Source organism: Mobula hypostoma, chromosome 7, assembly GCF_963921235.1.
Source record: "Mobula hypostoma chromosome 7, sMobHyp1.1, whole genome shotgun sequence".
Classification (NCBI taxonomy): Eukaryota; Metazoa; Chordata; class Chondrichthyes; order Myliobatiformes; family Myliobatidae; genus Mobula; species Mobula hypostoma.
Genome location: NC_086103.1, coordinates 179,267,825 through 179,293,457, shown reverse-complemented (window position 1 = coordinate 179,293,457; position 25,633 = coordinate 179,267,825). Strand labels below are relative to the sequence as shown.

General features: G+C 44.5%; 1 protein-coding gene across 3 annotated transcripts in view; it reads left to right on the top strand.

Annotated features, from left to right (window-relative positions):
• The window catches only part of myo7aa (myosin VIIAa), a 286,417-nt gene that overhangs the window by 235,650 nt on the left and 25,134 nt on the right, over nucleotides 1–25,633 (top strand). For all 3 annotated transcript variants that reach the window (XM_063054640.1, XM_063054639.1, XM_063054638.1), the window contains 8 exons: nucleotides 835–1,004; nucleotides 6,587–6,777; nucleotides 10,988–11,112; nucleotides 13,467–13,624; nucleotides 15,793–15,946; nucleotides 17,293–17,448; nucleotides 21,563–21,668; nucleotides 25,004–25,117. In XM_063054640.1, coding sequence (XP_062910710.1) covers nucleotides 835–1,004; nucleotides 6,587–6,777; nucleotides 10,988–11,112; nucleotides 13,467–13,624; nucleotides 15,793–15,946; nucleotides 17,293–17,448; nucleotides 21,563–21,668; nucleotides 25,004–25,117 — 1,174 coding nt within the window. The remainder of the gene's footprint in view (nucleotides 1–834; nucleotides 1,005–6,586; nucleotides 6,778–10,987; nucleotides 11,113–13,466; nucleotides 13,625–15,792; nucleotides 15,947–17,292; nucleotides 17,449–21,562; nucleotides 21,669–25,003; nucleotides 25,118–25,633) is intronic.

Sequence of the window (25,633 nt, the reverse complement as noted above, 5' to 3'; positions counted from 1 at the left end):
GAAAAAAGCACAAATCGTGCAAACAATGAAAACAAGCAGCAGCATTCAGAGTGGAAGTTTGTCCATAGACATGAAGCCTGTAGCAGGCCCATAGCCTCAGCCTCAGTTCATCACACAGCAGGGCGAATTCCAGTGAAGCTCGCAGACACGAAGCCCAGAGCAGCCTCAATGCCACAGAAAGTGGAGTAAGAATCACGGAGCAGCGAACAGAACAGGCCCCACCCTCGCCTCCGGTCCTGACACCCTGCCTTTTCAGTCCATCTGGCCCAGCGTTTAAATTGTCCAAACACTAGGCCATCGCCCTGGACCCCACCGCCACATTCCGGCCAGTGCCTGACCTTTCCAAATCAGCCCGGCACGGACAGCAATCCAACCTCACTCTCACTTTAGATGGATGGGCTTCAAAACCCCACCATTCCGACTTTGCTCCACTCCGCTCGCTCCAACTCAGTCTCCTGCTCCATCTCGAACATGCCCTGACCTCGCTGTGACCACCACCTCTTGACCGTGCCTCGACCTCACTCTGAATTTGCATTGCACCTGCAAGCCTTGACCCTCAAGTCGGTCTCACCTCCGCTTGCCTCTTCATTGTTTGCAGTGATAGTTTAACATAATTTTCCACAGACTAAGCGTTATTAATGAAGTATTTTCTTGTATTTCATGCTTTATGAACTGCCAGTAAGCTGTCGTCCATCATCAGTAGTGCCATCTTAAACCAGTCCTATTGAAAGATGTGGACTGTTTACTCTCCTCTATTGTTGCAGCCTGAACTGTTGAGTTCATGCACCATTTTGTGTGTGTTTCACTGTTAAAAGATCTTCTTTTGCATTCCAGGGGTGGGAAAATGCAGGGTCAGAGCTTCACCCTGGCAACCATGAAAGGCGATGAATACACCTTCACCTCCAATAACGCAGAGGACATCCGTGATCTGGTGGTGACGTTCCTTGAGGGGCTGAGGATGAGGTCAAAGTTCGTTGTCGCTCTGCAGGACAACCCAAGCCCTGGTGGGTGTGACAGAATGAGCTGCTGACACTCGTAGTTTGTGTTGGGGTGTCCTAGGGTCTTGATTGCCTGGCCTCTGTTAACTAATGAGTCAGGGGTTTATCCACAGTCACACCCTTTGTGAAAAATTCTTCTTTCGTTCTCATCTGCACTTCCCAACTCCATGCCCCTGTAAAAATGACAGACTGCTGCTTCTTAATCCAATATCTCACGTGCTCCAAGTCGTCCTTCCAAGTGTCCTCCTACCTGTGGATGGTGGACTTACTGGATTTATAAAGTCTAATTTATTGTCATATGCAAAAGTACATGTGTGTGTGCAGGGGCAATGGCATCAGGGGACCAAAAAATACAGGAACAGAATTAGGCCATTTGACCCATCAAGTTTGCTCCCCCATTTGATCATGGCAGATCTCCCTCACAACACCATTCTCCTCCCATAATCTTTGATGCCAAAAACCAATTAACCTCCAGCAGCCTGAAGACCCACACTCAACAGTTCAGTATTGCCTTAGATTTTCTCACTGTAAGGGAGGAGAGAGGAGAAGATGGCGGCGTGACGCAGCACGCGCGGCCGTTCCGAATGAATTTCGTATGTGTAACTAGGGGGCTGTGCACAGTCCGGATTTGATGGAGTCAGCCATGAGAAGCTGGAGGAACACCTGGAGTAACTTCTGTAATGCCTGCTTCGCTGCCGCTGCTACTGTGCAATCGAGAATCTCCAGATACGAAAGCTCCAAATCCTCGGCTTTGCCTATTGCCTGTTTCCGGGGCTGGGGTCGAAGCGCTCGGCAGAGATGGTGCTCTGTGCTCGGTGTCGGAGAGCTGCTCGGAGTTTTCGTACGGACTCAAGAGTCGGCTGTGGTCGGGTGCTTCCAGGGTGCTGCATCGGCAAGTTTGCGGCACTGGAGGTTCATGGCAGGGAGAGTTTTTCTTCCTTCTACCATCTGCGTGAGATGATGGGACTTTCGAGAGACTTTGAGACTTTTTTTTTACCGTGCCCATGGTCTGTTTATCAAATTGCGGTATTGCTTTGCACTGTTGTAACAATATGTTATAGTTATGTGGTTTTTGTTAGTTTTTAAGTTGGTTTGTCATGTGTTTCTGTGATATCATTCTGGAAAAGCATTGTATCATTTAATGCATGCATAACTAAATGACAATAAAAGAGGACTGCGTGTCCTCATAATCATAATCGTAAATGCTGCTTGACATGTTGAATGTTTCCAGGATCTTGTTTTTACTTCTGGAACTCCAAACTTCTGTTGATGTTGTATGGCATCGTATCTGTTTCCTCAACCATCGTTAGGGACGTGTGGCCGTGGTCTCCATTATCTCTGTTTCAGAGTCAGATTTATTGTCACGGACATAAGTTCAAGTTTATTGTCATTCAACCATACACATGTACACAGCAAAACAAAACATCATTTCTCTGGGGCCAAGGAGTCTAACACAGTACATATAATCATACACAGCACGTATAGTTACAATCCAGCACATACGTTGTCCAGTATGTCCACAGGGGCGATAGTCGGACAGTGTATACATCTTTTGCAAACCCTTCAGCAGTTGCATAGACACCTGAAGAGCAGACTATCTGATGGATGGAAGTGACTGATAGAGGCAGATGCCAAGTTTTTCAGCTCACCAGTGGGAGGTGGTGCTTTAGCACTGCTGGCCCACCACCTCGAGGGGGTCTTGATCATCACCAGGGCCGAAACTCCTGAAGACAGGTGGCAGATCAACTGATGATCCCACTGGTGATAGCACAGGACAGTTAACATCTTAGTCCACTTGTATTTTCAATTCTTAGTTACAATCCAGCACATACGTTCACAAAATAATATTAACACAAGTCCCTGAGTGATATGGCCTGAAGATTGACAGGTTGACCATAAAGTGTGAGGTACATGTTTATGTAAGACAGTATAATGTTACTGACGCTATTATAATAGAACAAGCAGTCGTATAAATATGTGAAACAGCAGCAATAAAAGAGGGAAAGTGGCCAGTACAGGATGAGAGAGTGTTTGTGAGTTGGGGAGTTTGCAGGGGAGGTGGTTAGAAATGACAAGGCCTTCAGAGAGGGTGTACATGTGCACTGGGTGGCAGCAGGCTGTTTTGAGTCCAACAGCCCGGGAGAAGAAGCTGTTAATCAGCCTGACAGTTCCAGCTCTTGCGCTGTGGTACCCCGCCTGACAACAGGAGGTCAAGGAGGATTGTGCGAGGTGCAGGTCTATGTACAACAGTATACTGTTACTGGCACTTGGAACTTGTTTTGTGCCAGCAGTACAGTGCAGGCATAACAAATCACTATAATTTTCAATATGAGTAAAAATAGTGCAAAAGAGGAATAGCGAGATAATGTTCATGACTTCATGGGCCATTCAGAAATCTAATGACAGGGCAAAGTAGTCTGCTGGAATTTCACCCTGTCCACCACCCTAAAGACTTGCTCTCATCCCTCCCAGAATCAGAATCAGGTTTATGCTCACTGACATACGCTCAGTAGCTGCTTGATTAGGTACGCACGTATACTTCGTTAATGCAAATATCTAAACGTCCAATCGTGTGGCTGCACTCGATGCGTAAAAGCATGCAGACATGGTCAAGAGATTCAGTTGCTGTTCAGACCAGACATCAGAAGGGGGAAGAAATGTTATCTAAGTGACTTAAACTGTGGAATGATGCCTGGTGCCAGATGGGGTGGTTTGAGTATCTCAGTCACCACTGATCTCCTGTGATATGCATCCACAACAGTTTGTAGAGTTTACAGAGAGTGGTGTGTTTTTAAAAAAAAAACACAAAAAGAAAACATCAATTGAGTGGCAGTTCTGTGGGTGAAAATGCCTCATTATTGATAGAAGCCAGAGGAGAATGGTCAGACTGGTTCAAGCTGATGCGAAGGTAACAGGAACTCAAATAGCCAGGTGTTACAACAGTGGTGTGTAGAAGAGCATCTCTGAACTCACAAAAACTTCGAACCTTGAAGTGGGTGAGCCTCAGTAGCAGAAGACCACAGCAGGTTCCACTCCTCTATCTAATAATTTGGCCACTGATTGTATATTGTGAAATCTGTAGTTTTGTAGTAGTTGTACAATAGAGTGCAATATAAAAAATTACTAAGTTACTCTAAGTAATATTTAATCAAAATTGAGTAGTGCAAAATGAGAGCAAACAAGCAAGGTCGTGTTCAGGGGTTCATGGACCGTTCAGAAATCTGACAGCAGAGGGGAAGAAACCTTAAACATTGAGTATTTGTCTTCAAGCTCCTGTATCTCCTCCCTGATGGTAGTAATGAGAAGAGGACCATGAGAAGATGGTGGCCATGTGAGACATGGAATAGACTTGTTGAAGTGGAATAATTTAAAACTCAGCAGGATTGGTGAATAGTGGAGTGGGGGAGACATGGGATTTATTATTACCAACAACATCCTTGGAGTCACTAATAATCAGAAATACAACTGGGCAAGTTACTTAGATGCTGTGGTTAAAACAGCCTATCAGAGGGCGGGTATTCCATAACGATTAACTTGCTGTACCTCCTGTCACTACCATCTATAAGGTACAAGTCAGGAGGTGGGAGAATACACACTACTTCAATTTCTCTAACTTAAAGACATTTCTCCTTTCCCCCTTCCCCCGCCTTGTCTCTTCCTTGCCCCTCTCTAGTTTCCCCTCACCCCTTCTCGCTGCAACAAGGAAGCAGCATACATCATCAAGGACTCCCACCATCCGAGCAGTGTCCTCTACTCACTGCTACCATCAGGAAGAAGGTACAGGAGCCTTGGGTCCCACTCCAGGTTCAGGAACAGTGACTATCTGTCAACAATCAGGCTCTTGAACCAGTGTGGATAACATCAATCACCTCAACACTGAACTGATTCCATAACCTATAGTCGTTCTTTCAAGGCTCTACAAATCATTTTAATATATTAATCTCAAGGTAGAATATGGTGACACATACAATATGTACTTTGATGATAAATTTACTTTGCCTTTGACTTCTCCTCACCTGCTCATCACTCTCCTCTGGTTCCTATCCTATCAGATTTCTTCTACTTCAGCCTTTAAATCTTTCACCTATCACCCCCCAGCTCCTTACCTGAAGCATCCCCCTCCCCCTCCCCCACCTACCCATCTTTCCCCTCACCTGGGCTCGTTTATCACCTGTCAGCTTGTACTCCCTCCCATCTCCTCACCTCCTTATCCCTTCTTCCCTCTTCCTTTCTAGTCCCATGAAGGGTCTTGGTCCAAAATGCTGACTATTTATTCCCCTCCATGGATGCTGACCCACCTGCTGAGTTCCTCCAGCATTTTTGTATGTGTTACTCTGTGTTTCCAGGATCAGCAGAATCTCTCCTGTTTATTATTTATTTATTTAGATTATTGTCATTTAGTAATGCATGCATTAAGAAATGATACAATATTCCTCCGGTGTGATATCACAAAAACACAGGACAAACCAAGACTGAAAAACTAACAAAACCACATAATTATAACATATAGTTACAACAGCGCAACAATACCATAACTTGATGAAGAACAGGCCATGGCACAGTAAAAAAGTTCAAAGTCTCTCGAAAGTCCCACATCCCACGCAGACAGGAGAAGGAAGAAAACTCTCCCTGCCATGCCCGACCACAGTCCGACTCTGAGTCGTCCGAAAGCTTCGAGCCTCCGATCAGCCCTCCGACACCGAGTACCGAGCACCATCTCTGCAGAACACTTTGACCTCAGTCTCAGTCGCCAGCAGCAGGCAAAGCCGGGGATTTTGGGGCCTTCCCTCTGGAAGATTCTCGATTGCTCAGTAACAGTGGCAATGAACCAGCGATTCAAAAATTTCTCCAGATGTTCCTCTATGCTTTCACGTCTGTCTCCATCAAATCAGAATTGTCCACGGCCCCTATTTAACAGATACAATATCATTTTCACTGGAGAGCCGCGTGCATACGGCACGCTGCCATCTTCTCCTCCCGCCTAAAGTGGGGAACCAGTCCTTCAGCCACCACCAGCTACCCCTGACTTAATCCTATCCAAATCACAGGAAAATTTACAATAGCCAATTTTCCTACTAACCAGCATGTCTTTGGACTATGGGAGGGAACACACTCATTCCAGAGCGAGGACGTACAAACTCTTGACAGAGGATGCTGGGATTGAACTCTGAACTCTGATGCCCTGAGCTGTAATGGCACCATGGTAACAGCTACACCATCATGATCTTATTTATATTAGGCTATTTGATGCACTTTGCTTCCCTACATGAGTGCAGCTCCAATAGGGAATTGAAACTAGGGCAAACCATCCCAATCCATATTCTGCTATTTTGCTCATGTTCTCTTGCCTTACTGGGTAAAGGCCTTGGGCCTCCCCAGCTTGGTGAGTTGCTCACAAGCTCTTTTCTCCACACAATGCACACAAAATGCTGTAGGAAGTCCTGTCCAGTTCTAATAAAGGGTCTCGGCCCAAAACATCGACTGTACTCTTTTTCTTCCATAGATGCTGCCAAGTTCGTCCAGCATTTTGTGTGTGTTGCTCAGATTTCCAGCATCTGCATATTTTCTCTTGTCTGTTCTCCACACAGTTGGTGACGACCTGACCTTCCTCAGCTTCCTGAAGGGGGACCTCCTCATCCTGGATCATGACACGGGCGAGCAAGTGATGAACTGCGGCTGGGCTCATGGCACCAACGAGAGGACCAAACAGAAGGGAGACTTCCCCACCGAATGCGTCTACGTGTTGCCCACGGTTACCAAACCAGCGGCTGAGATAGTGGTGAGTTTACTGGGTATGTTAACCAATCAGATCGGTAATGTTCTTCAGAGAAGTAATTCTAGTGTCCTTGCCCTAGCTGGACCAGTATATCTCTCCAGGCTCACCAATGTGTTTGACATGGACATGGACATAGACATTGTCGTAGAACACTACGGCTCAGTAGAGGCCTTCGGCTCACTATAACACGCCAACTCTTTAACATAATCCAAGATCAATCTAACCCTCCCCTCCTCTGTAGCCTACATTTTTCTATCATGCATGTGTCTCTTAAATGTCCCTAACGTATCTGCCTCGACCACCACCTGTCACTCTCTGTCTTATATAAAAAACACCCACCTCTGACATTCCCCAACCCCTGAACTTTCCTCCAATCACCTTAAAGTTGTGCCCTTGCATTAGCCATTTCTACCCTGGGAAAATGTCTCTGGCTGTCCACTCAATTTATGCCTCTTATCGTCATGTTCACCTCTCATCCCTCTTCGCTCCAATGAGAAAAGCCCTAGTCACTCAACCTATCTCATAAGACTTGCTCTCCAATCCAGGCAGCATCCTGGTAAATCTCCGCTGCTCCCTCTAAAGCTTCCACATTTAATTGTGGCATCCTTGCCTTGCCTAGGCTGATGTGTCACTCCAGGTTCACCTGTGAGTTTGGTTCTTAACTGCCCTCTGAGATGGTCTCTTGTGATTGGAGGCAATTGGGGACAGAGGAGGGCAATGAAATGGTGACACTGACAGGGTCTCCCTTATCTTGGTAATGGAGAGGGATGAAAATATGACGAAAATTGAACAAACTTACAATTGTATCCTGTGCCTTCAAGTTATACGACACGGAGATCCCCAGCACCCAGGACGTGCTCTCTTCTCACTGCTGCCATCAGGGTAGAAGGTACAAGAGCCTCAGGACTTGCACCATTTGTTTCAAGCCCAGTTACCACCCCTCAAGCATCAGGCTCGTGAATAAAACTTCTCTTGCCCCCACAACCTATTATCTCACTTTCAAGGACTCTATCTCATTATCCCATGTCCTCGTTATTTATTGCTATTTACTTATATTTGCATTTGCACAGTTCGTTGTCTTCTGCACTCTGGTTGATCTTTCACTGATCCTGTTATAGTTAGATTTATTGAGTATGCCCACAAGAAGATGACTCTCAGGGTTGTATATGGTGACATGTATGTCCTTTGATAATAAAATATTCTTTGAACTTTGAACTAGACCTTTAAGCCCAGTTGGTTGACACTGATGAAGATGCCCGTGTAAGCTAGTGCTATATGCCCCCATTCCGCTAAGCCAGGTGTCCCTAAACTTTTTTATGCTGTGGAGCCTTTCCATTAACTGAGGGGTCCGTGAACCCCAGGTTGTGAATTCCTGCTCTAAGCCTTTCCTATCTGTGTACCTGTCCAAGTAGTTGTTAATGCAGCTGCTTCAAACCACTTCCTTTTTGCAGCTCATCCTAAAGACCACCCACTGCGTGAAGAAATTTGCCCCTCAGGTCCCTACTAAATCTCACCCCTCTTCCCTCTCTATGCCTTCTAGTGCTTGTTTCCCCAACCCTGGGAAAAGGACCGTGCACATTCACCTCATCTATGTCCCTCATGATTTTATACATCACTTGTTCTCCTACACACCTTATCCCACCCTGCTCAACCTCTCTCCATTACTCAGTCCCCCAAGTCCCAGCAATGTCTTCATACATCTCATCTGTATTCTTTCCATCTTACTGGGTTAGCAAAGCTGAATTCAGTATTCCAAATGCAGCCTCGTCAACATCGTGTTGAATGTCTGTGTCACCAACATCTGCGTCAGCTAGCACCAGGGGACTTCACCACAGCTGCCTATCTTCTGACTGTTGACGTATTTTTCAGAATCTCAATCAGGTTTAATATCACGGCCATATGTCATGAAATTTGTTGGTTTGCAGCAACAATACACTGCAAAAAATAATAATTCTAATCATTACAATAAGAAGTATATATTAAAATTTTATATTAAATAAGTAGTGCAAATGGAGCAAAAAAAATAGGTGATGTTCATGGGTTAATTGTCCATTCAGAAATCTGGCAGAGGGGAAGAAGCTGTTCCTGAAACATTGAATGTCTGTCTTGATCGTAGCAATGAGAAGATGGCACGTCCTAGGCGATGGGGGTCCTTAATGATGGATACCGCTGCCTTGGAGCATCGCCTTTTGAAGGTGTCTTCAGTGCTGGGGAAGCTGGTGCCCTGTTTCCGTGCTGTGTCACTGACTCTGAATACCCCCTGGATCATCTCTTATCAAAAACGAGGGTGGCAGGAAAGAGTTCTAAAGGGGATCTCGAGGGTAAATTCATTTAGACAGTGATTGCAGTCTGGAACTCGCTACTAGAGGAGGTGGTGGAGTAGGATACAATCACTATTTTTAAGACACACTTAGGCAGGCACTTGAATAGTCAGGGGATGGAAGAATGTGGTCATCATGCAGCCATTAGTACGGATGAGTAATGAGCTGTGTTGACACTTGGCTGAAGAGAGTAGTGCACACTGTCCAGTCCATCGTGAGCACAGCCCGCCACACCACTGACAGCACCTACAGGAAGTGATACTTCAAGCAGTGACGTCCATCACCAAGGGTCCCCACCATCCGGGCCACGCCCTCCTCTCACTGCTGCTGTAAGGCAAGTGGAACAAATCCCTGAATCCCCACCCCACCAGATTCAGGAATAGCTCCTTTCCTACAACCACCAGATTCTTCCACTGACCTGCATAACCCTAACCCTACCTCAGCAGAGAAACACTGTGGGCCACCTCTGCACTATAAGACTTTAAGACATAGTTCGCTCGTAATGTGCATGTTGCATGATGTGGCTGATCATGATCATTTCAAGACCATGATTGTTCCTGGCAAATCGTTCGACAGAAGTGGTTTGCCATTGCTGCCTTCTGGGTGGTATCTTTCCTAGCCATTATCAATACTCTTCAGAGATTGTCTGCCTGGTGTCAGTGGTCGCACTGTTTTGTGCACTTTATGCAGTTCTGGATAATCTGTAGTCTAGTGTCGTTTTTGTGTTTTTTTTCTTACGTAGTTCAGTGTAGTTTTTGTATTGTTTCATGTAGCACCATGGTCCTGGAAAACATTGTCTCATTTTTACTATGTTCTGTACCAGCAGTTATGGTTGAAAAGACAATAAAAAGTGACTTGGCTTGACTTGATAACCAGGACTTGTGATATGAACCAACTGCTCATGCAGCCATCCACTGGCTCCCATGCTTCTGTGAGTGGGGGAGGTGGGTGTGCTAAGCTGGTGCTACACCTTGCCCAAGGGTGATCTGCAGGCTAGTGGAGGGAAGCAGAGCATTACACCTTCTTTGGTAGAGACGTATCTCCACCACCGCCCCTTACCTCTCCAAGACATAGGAGCAGAATTAGGCCCATTGTGTCTGCTTTGCCAATCCATCATGGCTGACTTGTTATCCCTTTCCACCACCATGGACTTGTTTCTGATTGTCTTTTTTGTTTACATTGGTGGTGGCATCCATTAGTCTCATGAGACCGTAGATCTGCGCCTGGAAAGTCTTGCTTCAACTGGAGTGTCCTCTCCAGGGCGCAAGCCTGGGCAAGGTTGTACAGAAGACCGGCAGTTGCCCATGCAGCAAGTCTCCATGACACTGATGTTGTCCAAGGGAAGGGCACTAGGGCCGATACAGCTTGGCACCAGTGTCATCGCAGGAGTTGCCAGAACAAGGTTGAAGGCAACGTTGGACTGCCTTAGGGACTCCAGCTCCGGATTTGTCCTCAGGGTTTACTCTCGAAGCCTTTCCCATGAGTGGGAATAGCCGCAAGGCAGTAGAGGTATGAAATTAGAGTTTTCCCTCTCTTAGATGGACTGCCTTCCCAGGCTGACGAGCTCCATCTACCCGAAGCATTGGTTTTAAGGCGCCAGGACCCATTAATATCTCATTTTAACACATCATTTTTTTCTGTTTGCTGTCTTATATAACTTGTTCTGTATTCTCTGTACCTCAGTGCCTGGGATGTTGCTGCAAGCAAGCTTTTCTTCACTGTATCTGTACCTCACTGTACTTGTGCCCAGCACAATAAACTTGATGTCTTGCAAGGTTGGAATTGATGTTATGGGCTGAAGGGCCTGTTTCTGTGCTGTATGACTCTGTCAGTGATGTATCTCATGAGAAAATATCCCTGCCAATGAGTGTTCCTCCTGCCTTGCCTTTCAGTGCCTGGTTACCATGACGCCAGGTCAGAGACAAGAGGCCATCAAGACATCCCAACTGTCCATAGGAGAGCCGGAGGAGAAGGTGAAACTCTATACACTGGAGGAGTTCTCATATGACCATTTCAGGTGGGCAGTCTCATCTGCAAACGAGGACATGGGTGGGGGAGGCAGTGTGTTCTCTGAGGGAGGGTGGGGCACACAACAAATATAAAACAGTGTCGCACAGTTTGGTCCAGGAAACTAACCAACTAAACTAATACTTTGTGCCCTCAAAAATCCAGATCACTCCATTCTCTGCACATTCGTCTGCCTATTTAAAAGCCTCAGTCGTATTTGCCTTCACCTCCAGTGCATTCCAGGCAGCCACTACTCTGCTTTTATATCAAAAAAAAATAACTTGCCCCACACATCTCAAAGTTCAAAGTAAATTTATTATCAAACTACATGTATGTCGCCATGTACAACTCTGAGATTTGTTTTCTTGCGGGCATACTCAGTAAATCCAAGAGCCAAAATGGAATCAGTGACAGACCACACCCAACAACCTGTGCAAATACAAAAGAAAAAATAAATAATAATAAATAACTAGGCAATGATATCAAGGACACGAGATGGGTCCTTGAAAGCAAATTCATGGGTCACCTCCTCTTTCACCATCAATGCAAGGCCTCTAGTATTAGACATTTTGATTCTAAAGATACTGGCCGTCCACTCTATATATAGAAACATAGAAAATAGGTGCAGGAGTAGGCCATTCGGCCCTTCGAGCCTGCACAGCCATTTATTATGATCATGGCTGATCATCCAACTCAGAACCCCGCCCCAGCCTTCCCTCCATACCCCCTGACCCCTGTAGCCACAAGAGCCATATCTAACTCCCTCTTAAACATAGCCAATGAACTGGCCTCAACAGTTTGCTGTGGCAGAGAATTCCACAGATTCACCACTCTCTGTGTGAAGAAGTTTTTCCTAATCTCAGTCCTAAAAGGCTTCCCCTCTATCCTCAAACTGTGACCCCTCGTTCTGGACTTCCCCAACATCGGGAACAATCTTCCTGCATCTAGCCTGTCCAATCCCTTTAGGATCTTATACGTTTCAATCAGATCCCCCCTCAATCTTCTAAATTCCAACGAGTACAAGCCCAGTTCATCCAGTCTTTCTTCATATGAAAGTCCTGCCACCCCAGGAATCAATCTGGTGAACCTTCTTTGTACTCCCTCTATGGCAAAGATGTCTTTCCTCAGATTAGGGGACCAAAACTGCACACAATACTCCAGGTGTGGTCTCACCAAGGCCTTGTACAACTGCAGTAGTACCTCCCTGCTCCTGTACTCGAATCCTCTCGCTATAAATGCCAGCATACCATTCGCCTTTTTCACCGCCTGCTGTACCTGCATGCCCACTTTCAATGACTGGTGTATAATGACACCCAGGTCTCGTTGCACCTCCCCTTTTCCTAATCGGCCACCATTCAGATAATAATCTGTTTTCCTATTTTTGCCACCAAAGTGGATAACTTCACATTTATCCACATTAAATTGCATCTGCCATGAGTTTGCCCACTCACCCAACCTATCCAAGTCACCCTGCATCCTCTTAGCATCCTCCTCACTGCTAACACTGCCACCCAGCTTCGTGTCATCCGCAAACTTGGAGATGCTGCATTTAGTTCCCTCATCCAAGTCATTAATATATATTGTAAACAACTGGGGTCCCAGCACTGAGCCCTGCAGTACCCCACTAGTCACCGCCTGCCATTCTGAAAAGGTATGCTTCTCATACTCTTATAAATATCTATCAGGTCTCCCCTCAACCTCTGCTGTTCCAGAGAAGTAAACCCAAGTTTGCCCACCCCTCCTCATAGCAAGTGCCCTCTAATCCTGGAGCATCCTGGTAAATCTCTTTTGCATGCTCTCCAAAGCCTCCACAAGCTTCCTGTAACGAGGCAACTGGAACTGAATGGGATACTTCAGATGCAGCTTAACCAGAGCTTTATAAAGTTGCAAAATGACTTCCTGACTCTTGAACTCAATTCCTCAACAAAGGCAAGTGTATGTGCGCTATCTTTGCTACCCTATCGACTTGTGCATTCCGTGTTCGGGGAGAAAAAAATGTACGGAAACAGGCTCTTCAGCCCATCTAGACCATGAACTATTAATCTTCCAATTCCTGGACCATACCCCTCCCATCCATGTACTTACCCAAATTTCTCCTAAATGTTGAAATTGAACCTGCATCCACAAAACGCTCTGGCAGCTCATTCTGCACTCTCATCATCTCTTTGGGTGAAGAAGCTCCCCCTCATGTTCCCCTTAAACATTTCATCCTTTCACCCTTAACCCATGAGCTGTACTGCTAGCCTCACCCAACCTCAAGTGGAAGAAGCTTGCTTGCATTTAGCCCATCTATACAACCCATAATTTTGTACTTTAAATTGTGTTTCTGCGAGCTTTGCAAAACGTTTCTCTCTCTGTTACCAGACCGCCTCCGAAACACACCCTGAGCCGAGTGATGATCACAAAGAACCGCGGGAAGGACAAGCTCTGGTCTTGTACTCGGGAGCCAATTAAGCAGCCATTACTGAAGAAGTTGCAGGGGAACGAGGAGCTGTCGCAGGAGTCCTGCCTCTGCTTTGTAGATATCCTTTCACATTTCCTCAGAAACGGGCCTCAAAGTGATCTACGTAAGGATGGCAAAAGAATTCTAGATTCAGTGCCATCCAGTTTCATCATGGATGACCTCACTTGTCCCTTAATATCACCTTCCAGAACAAGAAGGCACAGCAGCGCCTTCACTTCCTAAGAAGATGGAAGCAAGCAAGGTTCCCTCCCTCCCATATTAACTGCGTTTTACAGGAGCATCATTGAGCATCCTGACAAATTGCATCTCCATCTGATATGGGAGCAGTCGAACTTTGGGCCAGAAGTTCCTACAAAGGACTGTGGGAGCATCTGGGAGAATCATAGGGGTCTCCCTACCATCCATCAGGGACGTTTATCAGGAGCACTGCATACACAGAGTCCTTAGCATTATTAAGAATCCCACCCATCCATCTTTGACTTGCTACCATCAGGCAGGAGATTACGATGCATGAAAACAAGAATGATCAGGATGAGAAATAGTTTCTTCCCCAGGACATTAGGCTTCTGAGCTCCCTGCACATCATATTCAAAGTGTCACTGGTTAATCTGTTCTGTACATTACAACATTTAATATTAATGCACTTAGCTTTGTTATTTATGTGTGATCCATCTGTAGATTTTATCCTTACCTTAAGTTATTGTGTGTTATGTGTGTTACACCCTGGTTCAAAGAAATGTAGTCTCTATATACATTATATACATGTATATAGTTAAATGACGATAAACTACACTTGACACTTGATCTGGACAGGATGCTGTAGAGGATCCCAAAGTTCAAGATCGTTATCATGAACACCATGCAAATTAGCTTCTTGCAGCACAGTACATGACAAACATAAACTAGCATAAATTAACATAAATCATACATAACTTGTTAACAAAGTAAACATAATGGAATTGGTCCTGATGAAGGGTCTTGGCCCAAAACGTCAACTGTTTATTCCCCTCCATAGATGTTGCCTGACCTGTTGAGTTCCTCAGACATTTTATTTGCATTCGGTTTCTAACTAAATTTATTATCAAGGTATGCATATGTCACAATATGGTGAGAATGAGATATAAATATATATGCAAATATATATGTAAATTCAGCGACATGGGTTCAATCCTGATTTCTGCTTCTGTGTGTGTGGGGTTCTCCATGTGACCTTCAGCTGCTCCAGTTTGCTTCCCATCCCAAAGACGGGTGGGTTGATTGGTTAATTAAGGAGGCACAATAGTGTAGTGGTGAACACAATCGCTTTACAGTACCAGCAATCACTGATCAAGATTCAATTCCTGCATCCCAGTTTCCTCCCACATTCCCAAGACGTACCAGTTAGGGTTCGTGAGTTATAGGCGTGGTATGGTGGCACCAGAGTGTGGTGACACTTGCAGGCTACCTCCAGCACATCCTAGGACTTTGTTGTTGATGCAAAACAACACATTTCACTACGTTTCAATGAACATCTGATGAATAAAGCTAATCTTTCATTGGCTGTAAACTGTAAATTGTCCTCAGCGCGTGGGTGCGGTGTAGAATCTGCAGGAGTGGAGGGTGAGTGTTGAGAATGTGGGGGGAACAGAAGTAAGGTTAGTGTAAGTGGGTGATAGATGGCCAGCATGGATAAATGGGCTGATGGGTCTTTACTATGCTGCATCTCTCTATAACTTGAATGCACCATCTCAATGCATCGGCAAGTTTGCGGCGCTGGAGGTTCATGGCAGGAAGACAGTTTCTCATCCTTCTACCGTCTGCATGAGATGATGGGACTTTCGAGAGACTTTGAGACTTTTTTTTTACCGTGCCCATGGTCTGTTCTTTATCAAATTACGGTGTTGCTTTGCACTGTTGTAACTATATGTTATAATTATGTGGTTTTTGTCAGTTTTTTTAGTCTTGGTTTGACTTGTGTTTCTGTGATATCATTCTAGAGGAACATTGTATCATTTCTTAATGCATGCATTACTAAATGACAATAAAAGAGGACTGTGTGTCCTCATAATCTAATAATCATTTTGACCTAAGATGTAAACTGGGCAAATCCAGACCATCATTTCAGACCAGAGCCTCCTCCAAACTGATAGCAACATTCATTAGTTGCAAAGTGCATTTTGAGATATTGTGGATGGCGCTCTTTAATTGCAAAGTCTGTCTGTTGTTGCCTTGACTCGGGGCCAGCACCTGTGATGAAGTATATGGGAGACTATCCCTCCAAACGAATGCGCTTGGTGAACGAGCTGACAGACCAGATATTCGAAGGTGCCTTGAAGGGGGAGCTGATGAAAGACGAGATTTACTGCCAGATTCTTAAGCAGCTGACTGACAACCATGTGAAGTAAGACACAAAGCTAACCTGGTCTACCAAGGGGCAACACTTCACATTTGGCTGGATTAAACTGCATCCGCCATTTCTTCGCCCATATCTGCAACTGATCTACATCCCACTGTATTCTTTGCCAGTGTATTATGCTATCCACAACACCACCAATCTCGGTATTATCTGCAAATGTACTAACCCGCCCATATACATTTTAATCCTGGTCATTTATATCCATGACAAATAGCAGAGGTCCCAGTACAGATCCCTGCAGAACACCACTAATGACAGAGCTCCAGCTAGTATGAGCCCATTTGACCACTACCCTCTGTCTTCCATGGTCAAACCAGTTCTGTATGCAAATTGCCAATTCACCGTGCATCGCATGCATCTTAATCTTCTGAAAGAGGATAGAGAGAGTTAGAGAGATACACCACCACAGTAATGTAGTGGTCAGTGCAACAGCTCGGGGCGTTGTGGGGTTTGGAGTTCTGTTCCAACACAGTCTGTAAGGTGTTCGTACTTTCTCCCTGTGAACCGCGTGTGGTTTCCACCCACAGTCCAAAGACGTACCGGGTAGTAGGGAAACTGGCCATTGTAAATCGTCCTGTGATTGGTCTAGGGTTATATAGGTGGGTCGCTGGGCAGTGCGGTTCACTGCGCTGGAAGGACCTGTTCCGAGCTGCACCACTAAATAAAAGAAAGTTAAAGTCTGTCCCGAGCCTTGTGGCCCATCAGGTCGGTGCTTATGCCGGTTTCTATGGCGTGAAGCGACTGAGAGTACAAGACTCCCCCGCACCCCCCCCCCCACCGGATAGGACGCCAGTCTATCGCGAGGTTAACCCCCAGCATTTTGCCGGTACCCATTTTCAGCTGGGTGGACTGGAGCAGTGTGTGGTTAAGTGCCTTGCTCAAAGACACAACACGCTGCCTTGGCCGAGACACAAACCCACGACCTTCAGCTCGTGAGCCCAACACCCTAACCACTTGGCCACATGCCACACTAAATAAAAATAAGGAGAGATGTATTTCTTTATATTTGTATAATTTTTTTATGATTGTTGAATTCTGGTTTTTTGCTGCATGGTCACACTCTGACCAACACACAACAACAAAATCCTAATATATGTAAATATATAAGGCAAATAAAGTTGATCCATTGAAAATTAAGGGGGAAACCCGCTGGATTCCAAGGAAGGTGGGGGGGGAGGGGAGCATAGCAAAATAGGTACAGTATAATGTGGCTTAAATGTATCAAATCCCTAGGAACAAACTTTTATCGTCCTTGGTGTTGGTCAGCTGTATGACTAAATGCCACTTTCTGAATTGCTCATGCCAATGTCTTGGTGCTGTTGTCCTGACAGGTACAGTGAGGAGAAAGGATGGGAGTTGCTCTGGTTGTGTACTGGGCTCTTCCCTCCGAACAATGTCCTCCTGCCTCACGTCCAGAGGTTCCTCCAGTCCCGGAAAAGCCACATGCTCGCCCCGGACTGCATGTTCCGACTCCAGAAAGCCCTCCGGTAAGGGGAATCTCCAACCCTCCTCTGTGACATGGTTGAGTTGTGGTCCTCCATTTTACTCCTCTCCCTCACTCTTCCCTCTCCCCTCCTCTTCTCACCCATCTCATCCCTAAATCAGCATTCTTCTTTTTCCATAGAGTGTAGGGTTTAATGTAGAAACATTTTTAAAAAGACAAGAATGTTTGACCTGTTGCATATGTGCGGAGCTAGAACAGAAACTGAGCAGAAGGATTAAATGTTTTTGAGTCATGTTTGTGATGGTACACGCTTGGAGACTTGCCATGCAGGAGTGAAAAACCGGGCTTTTGAGACAAAATGCATGGACATTTGAAAGACCACGCCAAAAGAAATGGTCATTCACACATAGCCAATTGATTCACAAGCACAAAAGATTTGCGGCCTCTGGAAGTCCAGAGCAACACACAAAATTAGTAGGAATTCAGTAGGTTAGGCAGTGTCTATGGAGAGGAATAAACAATCATCAGGACTGGAAAGGAAGGGCGGGGGGCAGATGCAGGTATAAGAAAGAGGGAGAAGGGGAGGCGTACAAGCTGGCAGATGATAGGTAAGGGGGAAGATGAGTGGAGGAAGGGAAGATGAGGTCAGAAGCTGGATGGTGATAGGTGGAAGAGGTAAAAGGTTCAAGAAGAAGGAATCTGATAGAGTGGACCATGGAAGAAAGGGAAGGAAGATGGCGACCAGAGAGAGATGATGGTCAAGTGAGGAGAAGAGGTAAGAGTGGAGCAAGAATGGGGAATAGAGAAAGAGGGAGGAGAGAATTTTTGGAAATTGGAGATATCTATGTTCATGCCAGTCACTGCATGATTCATCAGCTGCATATACACTTGCCATCTTCTCACAATTGAACTGATGTGGTCCTTCAGTGTGATCAAGAATGATCAACTAAATCCTGTCTCTATTCTGGCATTCTCCCTATTACCTTTGATCCGTCTAGCCCCGAAATCAACCTCTGACTCTTAAAATAGGCTGGTAGTTCTGCTGTAATGTGAAATTTGCTTTCCTAACAAAATTGCATTTCTAAAAATATTTCTATCATAAGACTAAGACATAGGAGCAGAATTAGGCCATTCAGCCCATCGAGTCTTCTCCAGCATTCCACCATGGCTAATTCCTTATCCCTCTCAACCCCATTCCTCTGCCTTCAACTTATAACCTATGATGCCCTTACTAATCAAGAACCTATCACCCTCCACTTTAAATATACTCAATGACTTGACCTCCACAGCCGCCTGTGGCCACGAATTCCACCTAGTCAGATTTCTGAAATTTCTTTCTGTTTTTCAAAACAAGTTTTCACTTTCATTCCTTCTAACTTAATGCATGAGCATACACTTTCTTGCACTTTATTCCAATCTGCCATTTCTTTGCTCATTCTTGTGAACCTCCTCTGGACCCTCTCCAATACCAGCTCATCTTTCTTAGATAAGGGGCCCAAAACTGCTCTCAATACTCCAATTGCCGTCTGACCAATGACTTATAAATCCTCAGCATTACATCCTTGCTAACATTGCACTTGCCTTTCTTACTACTGACTTAACCTGCAAGTTAACCTTCAGAGAATCCTGCACAAGGACTCCCGTCCCATTGCACCTCTGATTTCTGAATTTTCTTCCCGTTTAGAAAATAGTCTATGCCTCTATCCCCCTACCAAAGTGCGTAACTTACACTTTCTTATGCTGTATTCATCTGCCACTTTGCCCATTCAACCAATCTGTCTAAATCCTTCTGTAGACTCCATGTTCTCAATGCTACCAACTCCTCCACCTATTTTTGTATCTTCTGCAAACTTGACCACAGAGCTATCAATTTCATCACCTAAATCATTGATATATAACATGAAAAGAAGCGGTCCCAGCAACACTAATCACTGGCGGCCAACCAGAAAAGGCCCCCCATTATTCCCACTCTTCGCCTCCTGCCAGTCAGCCAGTCTTAGACAATAGACAGTAGGTGCAGGAGTAGGCCATTCGGCCCTTCGAGCCAGCACAGCCATTCACTGTGATCATGGATGATTATCCACAATCAGTATCCAGTTCCTGCCTTATTCCCATAACCTTTGATTCAGCTATCTTTAAGAGCTCAAATGCATTCTAATATCAATGGGGACAAGGGTGGTGTTAGAGGCTATAGGGTTCCAAATTCTCAATAACAAAGTTATTTGTCCTGCAAGTTTCAAAAATGAATTGTTTATAACAGAGGTGTATTTTTTAAAAATTCTGTGACTGCAAGCTAAAGATACTAAAGGTTGCATTGTTTAATACAGAATTTTTGCGCAAGTAAATTGGTTTATTATTGTCGTATATTCTGTGGTACCATGGAAAAACTGTTTTGTGTGGCATTCATGTAGATAATTTCATTACATTAGTTCATTGAGATAGTACAAGGGAAAACAATAACGGAATAAAAGGTTAGTTACAGAGAAAGTGCAGTAAGGTGCAAGGCCATAGTGAGGTCAAGAATCCATCTCATCATATGAGAGAACTTTTCAATAGTCTTGTAACAGTGGGACAGAAAAAATCCTTGAGCCTGTTGGTATATGCATTTAGACCAGGGGTTCCCAATCGTTTTTATGCCCTACCATTAATCCAGGACACCATGATTTACGCTTTTGTATCTTCTGCCCAGTGGGAGGCGTAATGAAGAGGGGATGTCTGGGATGGTTGGTATCAATAGAAATGATTGCTTGTGAACCCACCCTGGACAATGTCCCTTCTCTGTAGAGGTGTTCATAAATCAGGTGTGCAAAATCTGGGGACAGTTTGTGGTGATTCAAAAAGGGACAGCAAGGTTTAGTGTTTTGGTGGTTTTTGCCTGTATAGCTTTGATTGGTGGGATGTAGGAAGTTAAAAGCAGATGATCCTGGTCGAAGTGGTGGTGAGTTCAAATCTGGCTGCAGGAAACCGACCAGGTAATCCAGGGTAATTAATACCTTTGCTATGGTATTGAGAGTGTGCTGCTCTGTCAAATGTGCCATCTTGTGATAGGACATTAAACCTATTGTCCACTTGGGGGTGGGGGGGGGAATTGTACAAATTTTTAAAAAAATCTATGTTTAGTATATTGAAGAAGAGAATCAGGTTTAATATCATAGGTATGTGCTGTGGAATTTGTTGTTTTGTGGAAGCAGTACATTACAATACATTAAAGAAAACTATAATAAGAAATGTATATAAATAACTTAAATAAGCAGTGCAAAAAGTAAGCTAGAAAAGAGAAAAATTATTGAGGTAGTGTACACGGTGGGCTCATTGACCATTCAGAAACCTGATTGCACAGGAGAAGATGAGTGTGTGTCTTCAGGCTCCTGTGCCATCTCCTTGATGGTACCAATGAGACGAGGGCATGTCTTGGATGGTGAGGGTCTTTAATGATGGATGCTGCCTTTTTGAGGCATTGCCTTTTGAAGATGTCCTTGATGCTGGGGAGGATAGTGTCCACGATGGAGCTGGCTGAGTTTACAACCCTCTGCAGCTTTTTCCAATCCTGTGCAGCGGCCCCTCCATACCAGACAGTGACATGGCCAGTTCACATGTTCTCCATGGTACGTCTGTAGGAATTTGTGAGTCTTTACACTCTCCAATCATGAATTTTCAGATTTGAATCACAAACGTGCAGGCCAATATTCATCCCTTAATCAACATCACCAAAAGAACTAATCAGATCGATATCGTGGGATATTTAAAAATGCAAACACGAGGAATTCTGCAGATGCTGGAAATTCAAGCAACACACATCAAAGTTGCTGGTGAACGCAGCAGGCCAGGCAGCATCTATAGTAAGAGGAAACGTCGACGTTTCGGGCCGAGACCCTTCGTCAGGACTAACTGAAAGAAGAGCTAGTAAGAGAAAGTCTCTTACTATCTCTTCTTTCAGTTAGTCCTGACGAAGCGTCTCGGCCCGAAACGTCGACTGTACCTCTGCCTATAGATGCTGCCTGGCCTGCTGCGTTCACCAGCAACTTTGATGTGGGTTCGTGGGATATTACCATGCAGAATTGGCTGCTGTTTTCTCACCAGTGAACTGACTGTGGATTCGTTCTGATGCCCTATTGTCTCTAAACACGAGTCTTTGTTTCTCGATTGGACCCCTGCAGCAATGGCTCCCGGAAGTACCCACCCCACCTTGTGGAAGTGGAGGCGATACAGCACAAAACTACCCAGATATACCACAAGGTCTACTTCCCCGATGACACTGATGAGGTAAGTGTTTCCTCCCTCCTCCATAGAGGTTTTCGGCATTGAAAAACACACGGGATTAACAAGAACTTCTTGTGAGGTAGCACAGTGACACCTCTCATCAGTGGTTCACCAGCTGTTCAGGAGATGTCTGATGGAGAAAAGTGACTATGGACTCTCTTTCATGCAATCCACAACTCGTACAGCACTGTGCTGAAGCCTCGGGCACATGTATACCACCAGGGTGCCTAAGACCTTTACACAGTACTGTACTTGTCAATGTCGAGCAGAGAGCAAGCTTGTAAGTCTGGTGCGAGCAAAGGATGTTGGGAGTGGAGAGGGTGGAGCGCCGTGGGAGGGGTGTGGGACAGGTGGCAGAGGAGGAGTGCCGGGGTGGGGAGTGATACAGACACAGAAGCACTCAGCTCTGAGACACCAGCAAAGGTCATTTGATTATAAGCAATTGGACTATTGATCATTACAAAATGTCTCTCCCCTCTCCCTTCCCCTTTTTCCCCAACCATGAATCCCCTCTCCCTGCCCTCTTCGCACTGGCAGTCCACAATAGACCCATATCAGAATCAGGTTTATCATCACTCACAAATGTTTTGCACAGTTCTGTATTTTCAGTGTTTTTGTTTACTATTTATTATTATTTGGATTTGTTTATATTTGCACACTTGGTCTTTTGTACGTTGCTTGTCAGTCTTTGGTGTATGGTGATATTCTGTATGTACTTTAATAGTAAATTTACTTTGAACTTTAACATCAAACACATGATCACTCCATACAGAATAAACTACTAGTTTTGGATATATCTCCCTCCTGATCACTTCACTCGACCTGTTTTATACTCACTCTTAATCAGTTTATAGGGGTGTTAAGAAGGTGTATGGTGTGTTGGCATTCCTTAGTCAGGGGAGTTGAGTTCAAGACGCACGAGGTAAAGTGTTGCAGCTTTATAAAACCCTGGAATATCGTGTTTGACTCTGGTCACCCCATTATAGAAAGGACATGTTAGCTTTAAAGGGGGCGTAGAGGAGATTTACCAGGATGTTACCCGGATTAGAGAACATGTCTTATGAAGATACATTGAACAAGCTAGGACTTTTCTCTCTGGAGTGAAGGTGGATATGAAGTGACTTGATAGAGGTCTATAAGATGATAAAAGGCAGAGATCGAGTGGACAGCCAGAGACTTATCCCAGGGTGGAAATGGCTAACGTGAGGGAGCATGTTTTTAAGGTGACTGGAGGAAAATATAGAGGAAGACGTCAGAAGTAAATTGTTTTACACCGAGTGGTGGAACATGCTGACAGTGGTGATGGTAGTAGAGGCAGATACATTAGCAATATTTCAGAAAATCTTGGATAGACACATGGATGATAGAAAAATGGAGGTGGGAGGGAAGGATTAGATTAACAAAGTTGATGATAAACTCGGCACAAGATCATGGGCCATAGGGCCTGTCCAATGCTGTGGTGTTCTATGCTCTTTTCCCAGTGTATAGTCATTTCTGTAGGCAAGGCATGAGACTAAACTATGAGGCTACAGATGCTGGAGTACAGAGCAAAATACAAGATGTGGAGGAACTCTGTGGATCAGACAGCATCTATGGCGTGAAATAGACAGACGAAGGTTCTCAATAGAAAACGTTGACCGTTCATCTTTCTCCACAGATTCTGCCTAGCTTCAGCATCTATGGCTTCTGAAGCAGTTTGGTTTTCTGCTGATAGAACATAGGACATTACAGTACAGGCCCTTCGGCCCACAATGTTGTGCCAACCTTTTAACCTACTTTAAGATCAATTCCTTTCTATGTAACCCTTCAGATTTTTTATCATTCATGTGCCTATCTAAGTGCTTCTTAAATATCCCTGCCTCTACCATCACCCCCGGCAGGACTTTCCATGCACTCACCACCCTATGTACAAAGAAATGTTTACCTCTGACATCTCCCCTATAGTTTCCTTCAGTCACTTTAAAATTATGCCCCTGATGTTAGCCATTCTGCCCTGGGAAAATCTCTCTGAATATCCACTCGAACTACAGAATTCTTCCAATGTTGTATACCTTTATCAAATTATCTCTCCTCTTCCTTCTCTCCAGAGAGGGAAAACCCTAGCTCGCTCAACCTATACTCGTAAGATATGCTCTCTAATATAGGCAGCTTCCGCTCTAAATCTTCCGCATCCTTCCTATAATGAGGTGACTAGGACTGCGCACAATACTTCAAATGTGGTCTAACGAGGTTTTCATAGAGTTGCAATATTATCTCGTGGCTCCTGAACTCAATCCTCCAACTAATGAAAGCCTACGCACCATATGCCTGTTTAACAACCCTACCAGTATGTGCAGGGTGGAGACACATCTCTACAAAAGGACGTGTAAGGCGTTCCTTTCTCCATGAACACTACCTTACTACATTCTTTTGCTCTTTTTGCATTACTTATTTAATTACTTTTAATAGGTTATTTTTTCTGTAGTGGTATTATATATTGCAATGTACTGCAGCCACACAACACAAAAATTCTTAACATATGTTAGTGATACTAAAACTGACCCAGATTCTGACCTATTAAAGATCAGCATTATTTGTCACATACTTTGAAGTGCAACTTCTGCGTGAACTGTCAATGCTGCTTTCTGCTGAACAACTCATTGATTGTTTATTTATAATTATTTGTTATTTTTCTCTTTTCGTATTTGCACAACTTGGTTTTTGCCCGTCTTTGTTGTGAGCTGTTTTTCATTGATTTTATTGTGTGTCTTTGTATTTACTGGAACGCCCTTAAGAAAATGAGTCTTGGGGTTGTATATGGTGACAAACAGTAATGGATTTTGATCATAAGTTTACTTATTTCTTGTGTTCAATGCATGTGTGTCCCACTCCCATCAGGGAGGAGGCTACATAGTATCCACTCGAGGACCACCAGACTCAAAAATAGTTACTTTCCCCAAGCAGTAAGGCTGATCATCACCTCCACCCACTACTTTATCATTTCCTGTCAGAGTTACCTTATGTACAGATAATTCTGTGTCTAGTGTCACTTTATGGCCATCCAATCAATCTATCTTTATGTATTTATATTTATTGTGTTTTTCTTATTATTGTGTTCTTTATCTTATTGGTTTTTTTTTGTTCTACATTGGATCCAGAGTAACAATTGTCTAATTTTCATTTACACTTGTGTACTGGAAAAGACATTAAACTATCTTGAATAATAACCCTGATTCTGATGTACCTTTGATTATAGAGATTTGAAATGCTTTTGCTACTTTTAAGTGCAAATTTTGGTGTGAAATGTTGCCTTTCTGCTGACCATAGTTGGGTCCTAAGTTCCCCCCTTCCTTTCACAGGCCTTTGAGGTGGAGTCTAGCACCAAGGCCAAAGATTTCTGCCAGAGCATTTCCACCCGCTTGCTGCTGAAGTCTGCTGATGGATTCAGCTTATTTGTCAAGATCTCCGACAAGGTAACAAGTGGGGTGGGTTGGGCAACTAAGAGTTGGGAAAACAACACTGGGGATATTAGCACATGTCATGGATATCAGAAGAGAGTTTGGGCCACCCTCCATGTGAAGAGATGTATCCAGTGGCCACTTAATTAGATACACCTGTACACCTCATTAATGCAAATATCTAATCAGCTAATCACATGGCGGCAACTCAATGCATAAAAGCATGCAGACTTGGTAAAAAGGTTCAGTTGTTGTTTGGTCCAAACGTTAGAATGGGGATGATATGTGATCTAAGTAACTTTGACTGTTTAATGATTGTTGGTGCCAGACAGGGTGGTTTGAGTATCTCAGAAACAGCTCATCTCCTGGGATTTTCATGCACAACAGTCTCTAGAGTTTACAGAGAACAGTGAAAAAAAACAAAAAAAAAACCAGTGAATGGGAGTTCTGTGGGTGAAAATGTCGAGTTACTGAGAGAGGTCAGAGGAAAATGGCCAGACTGGCTAAAACTGACAGGGAGGCAACAGTAAC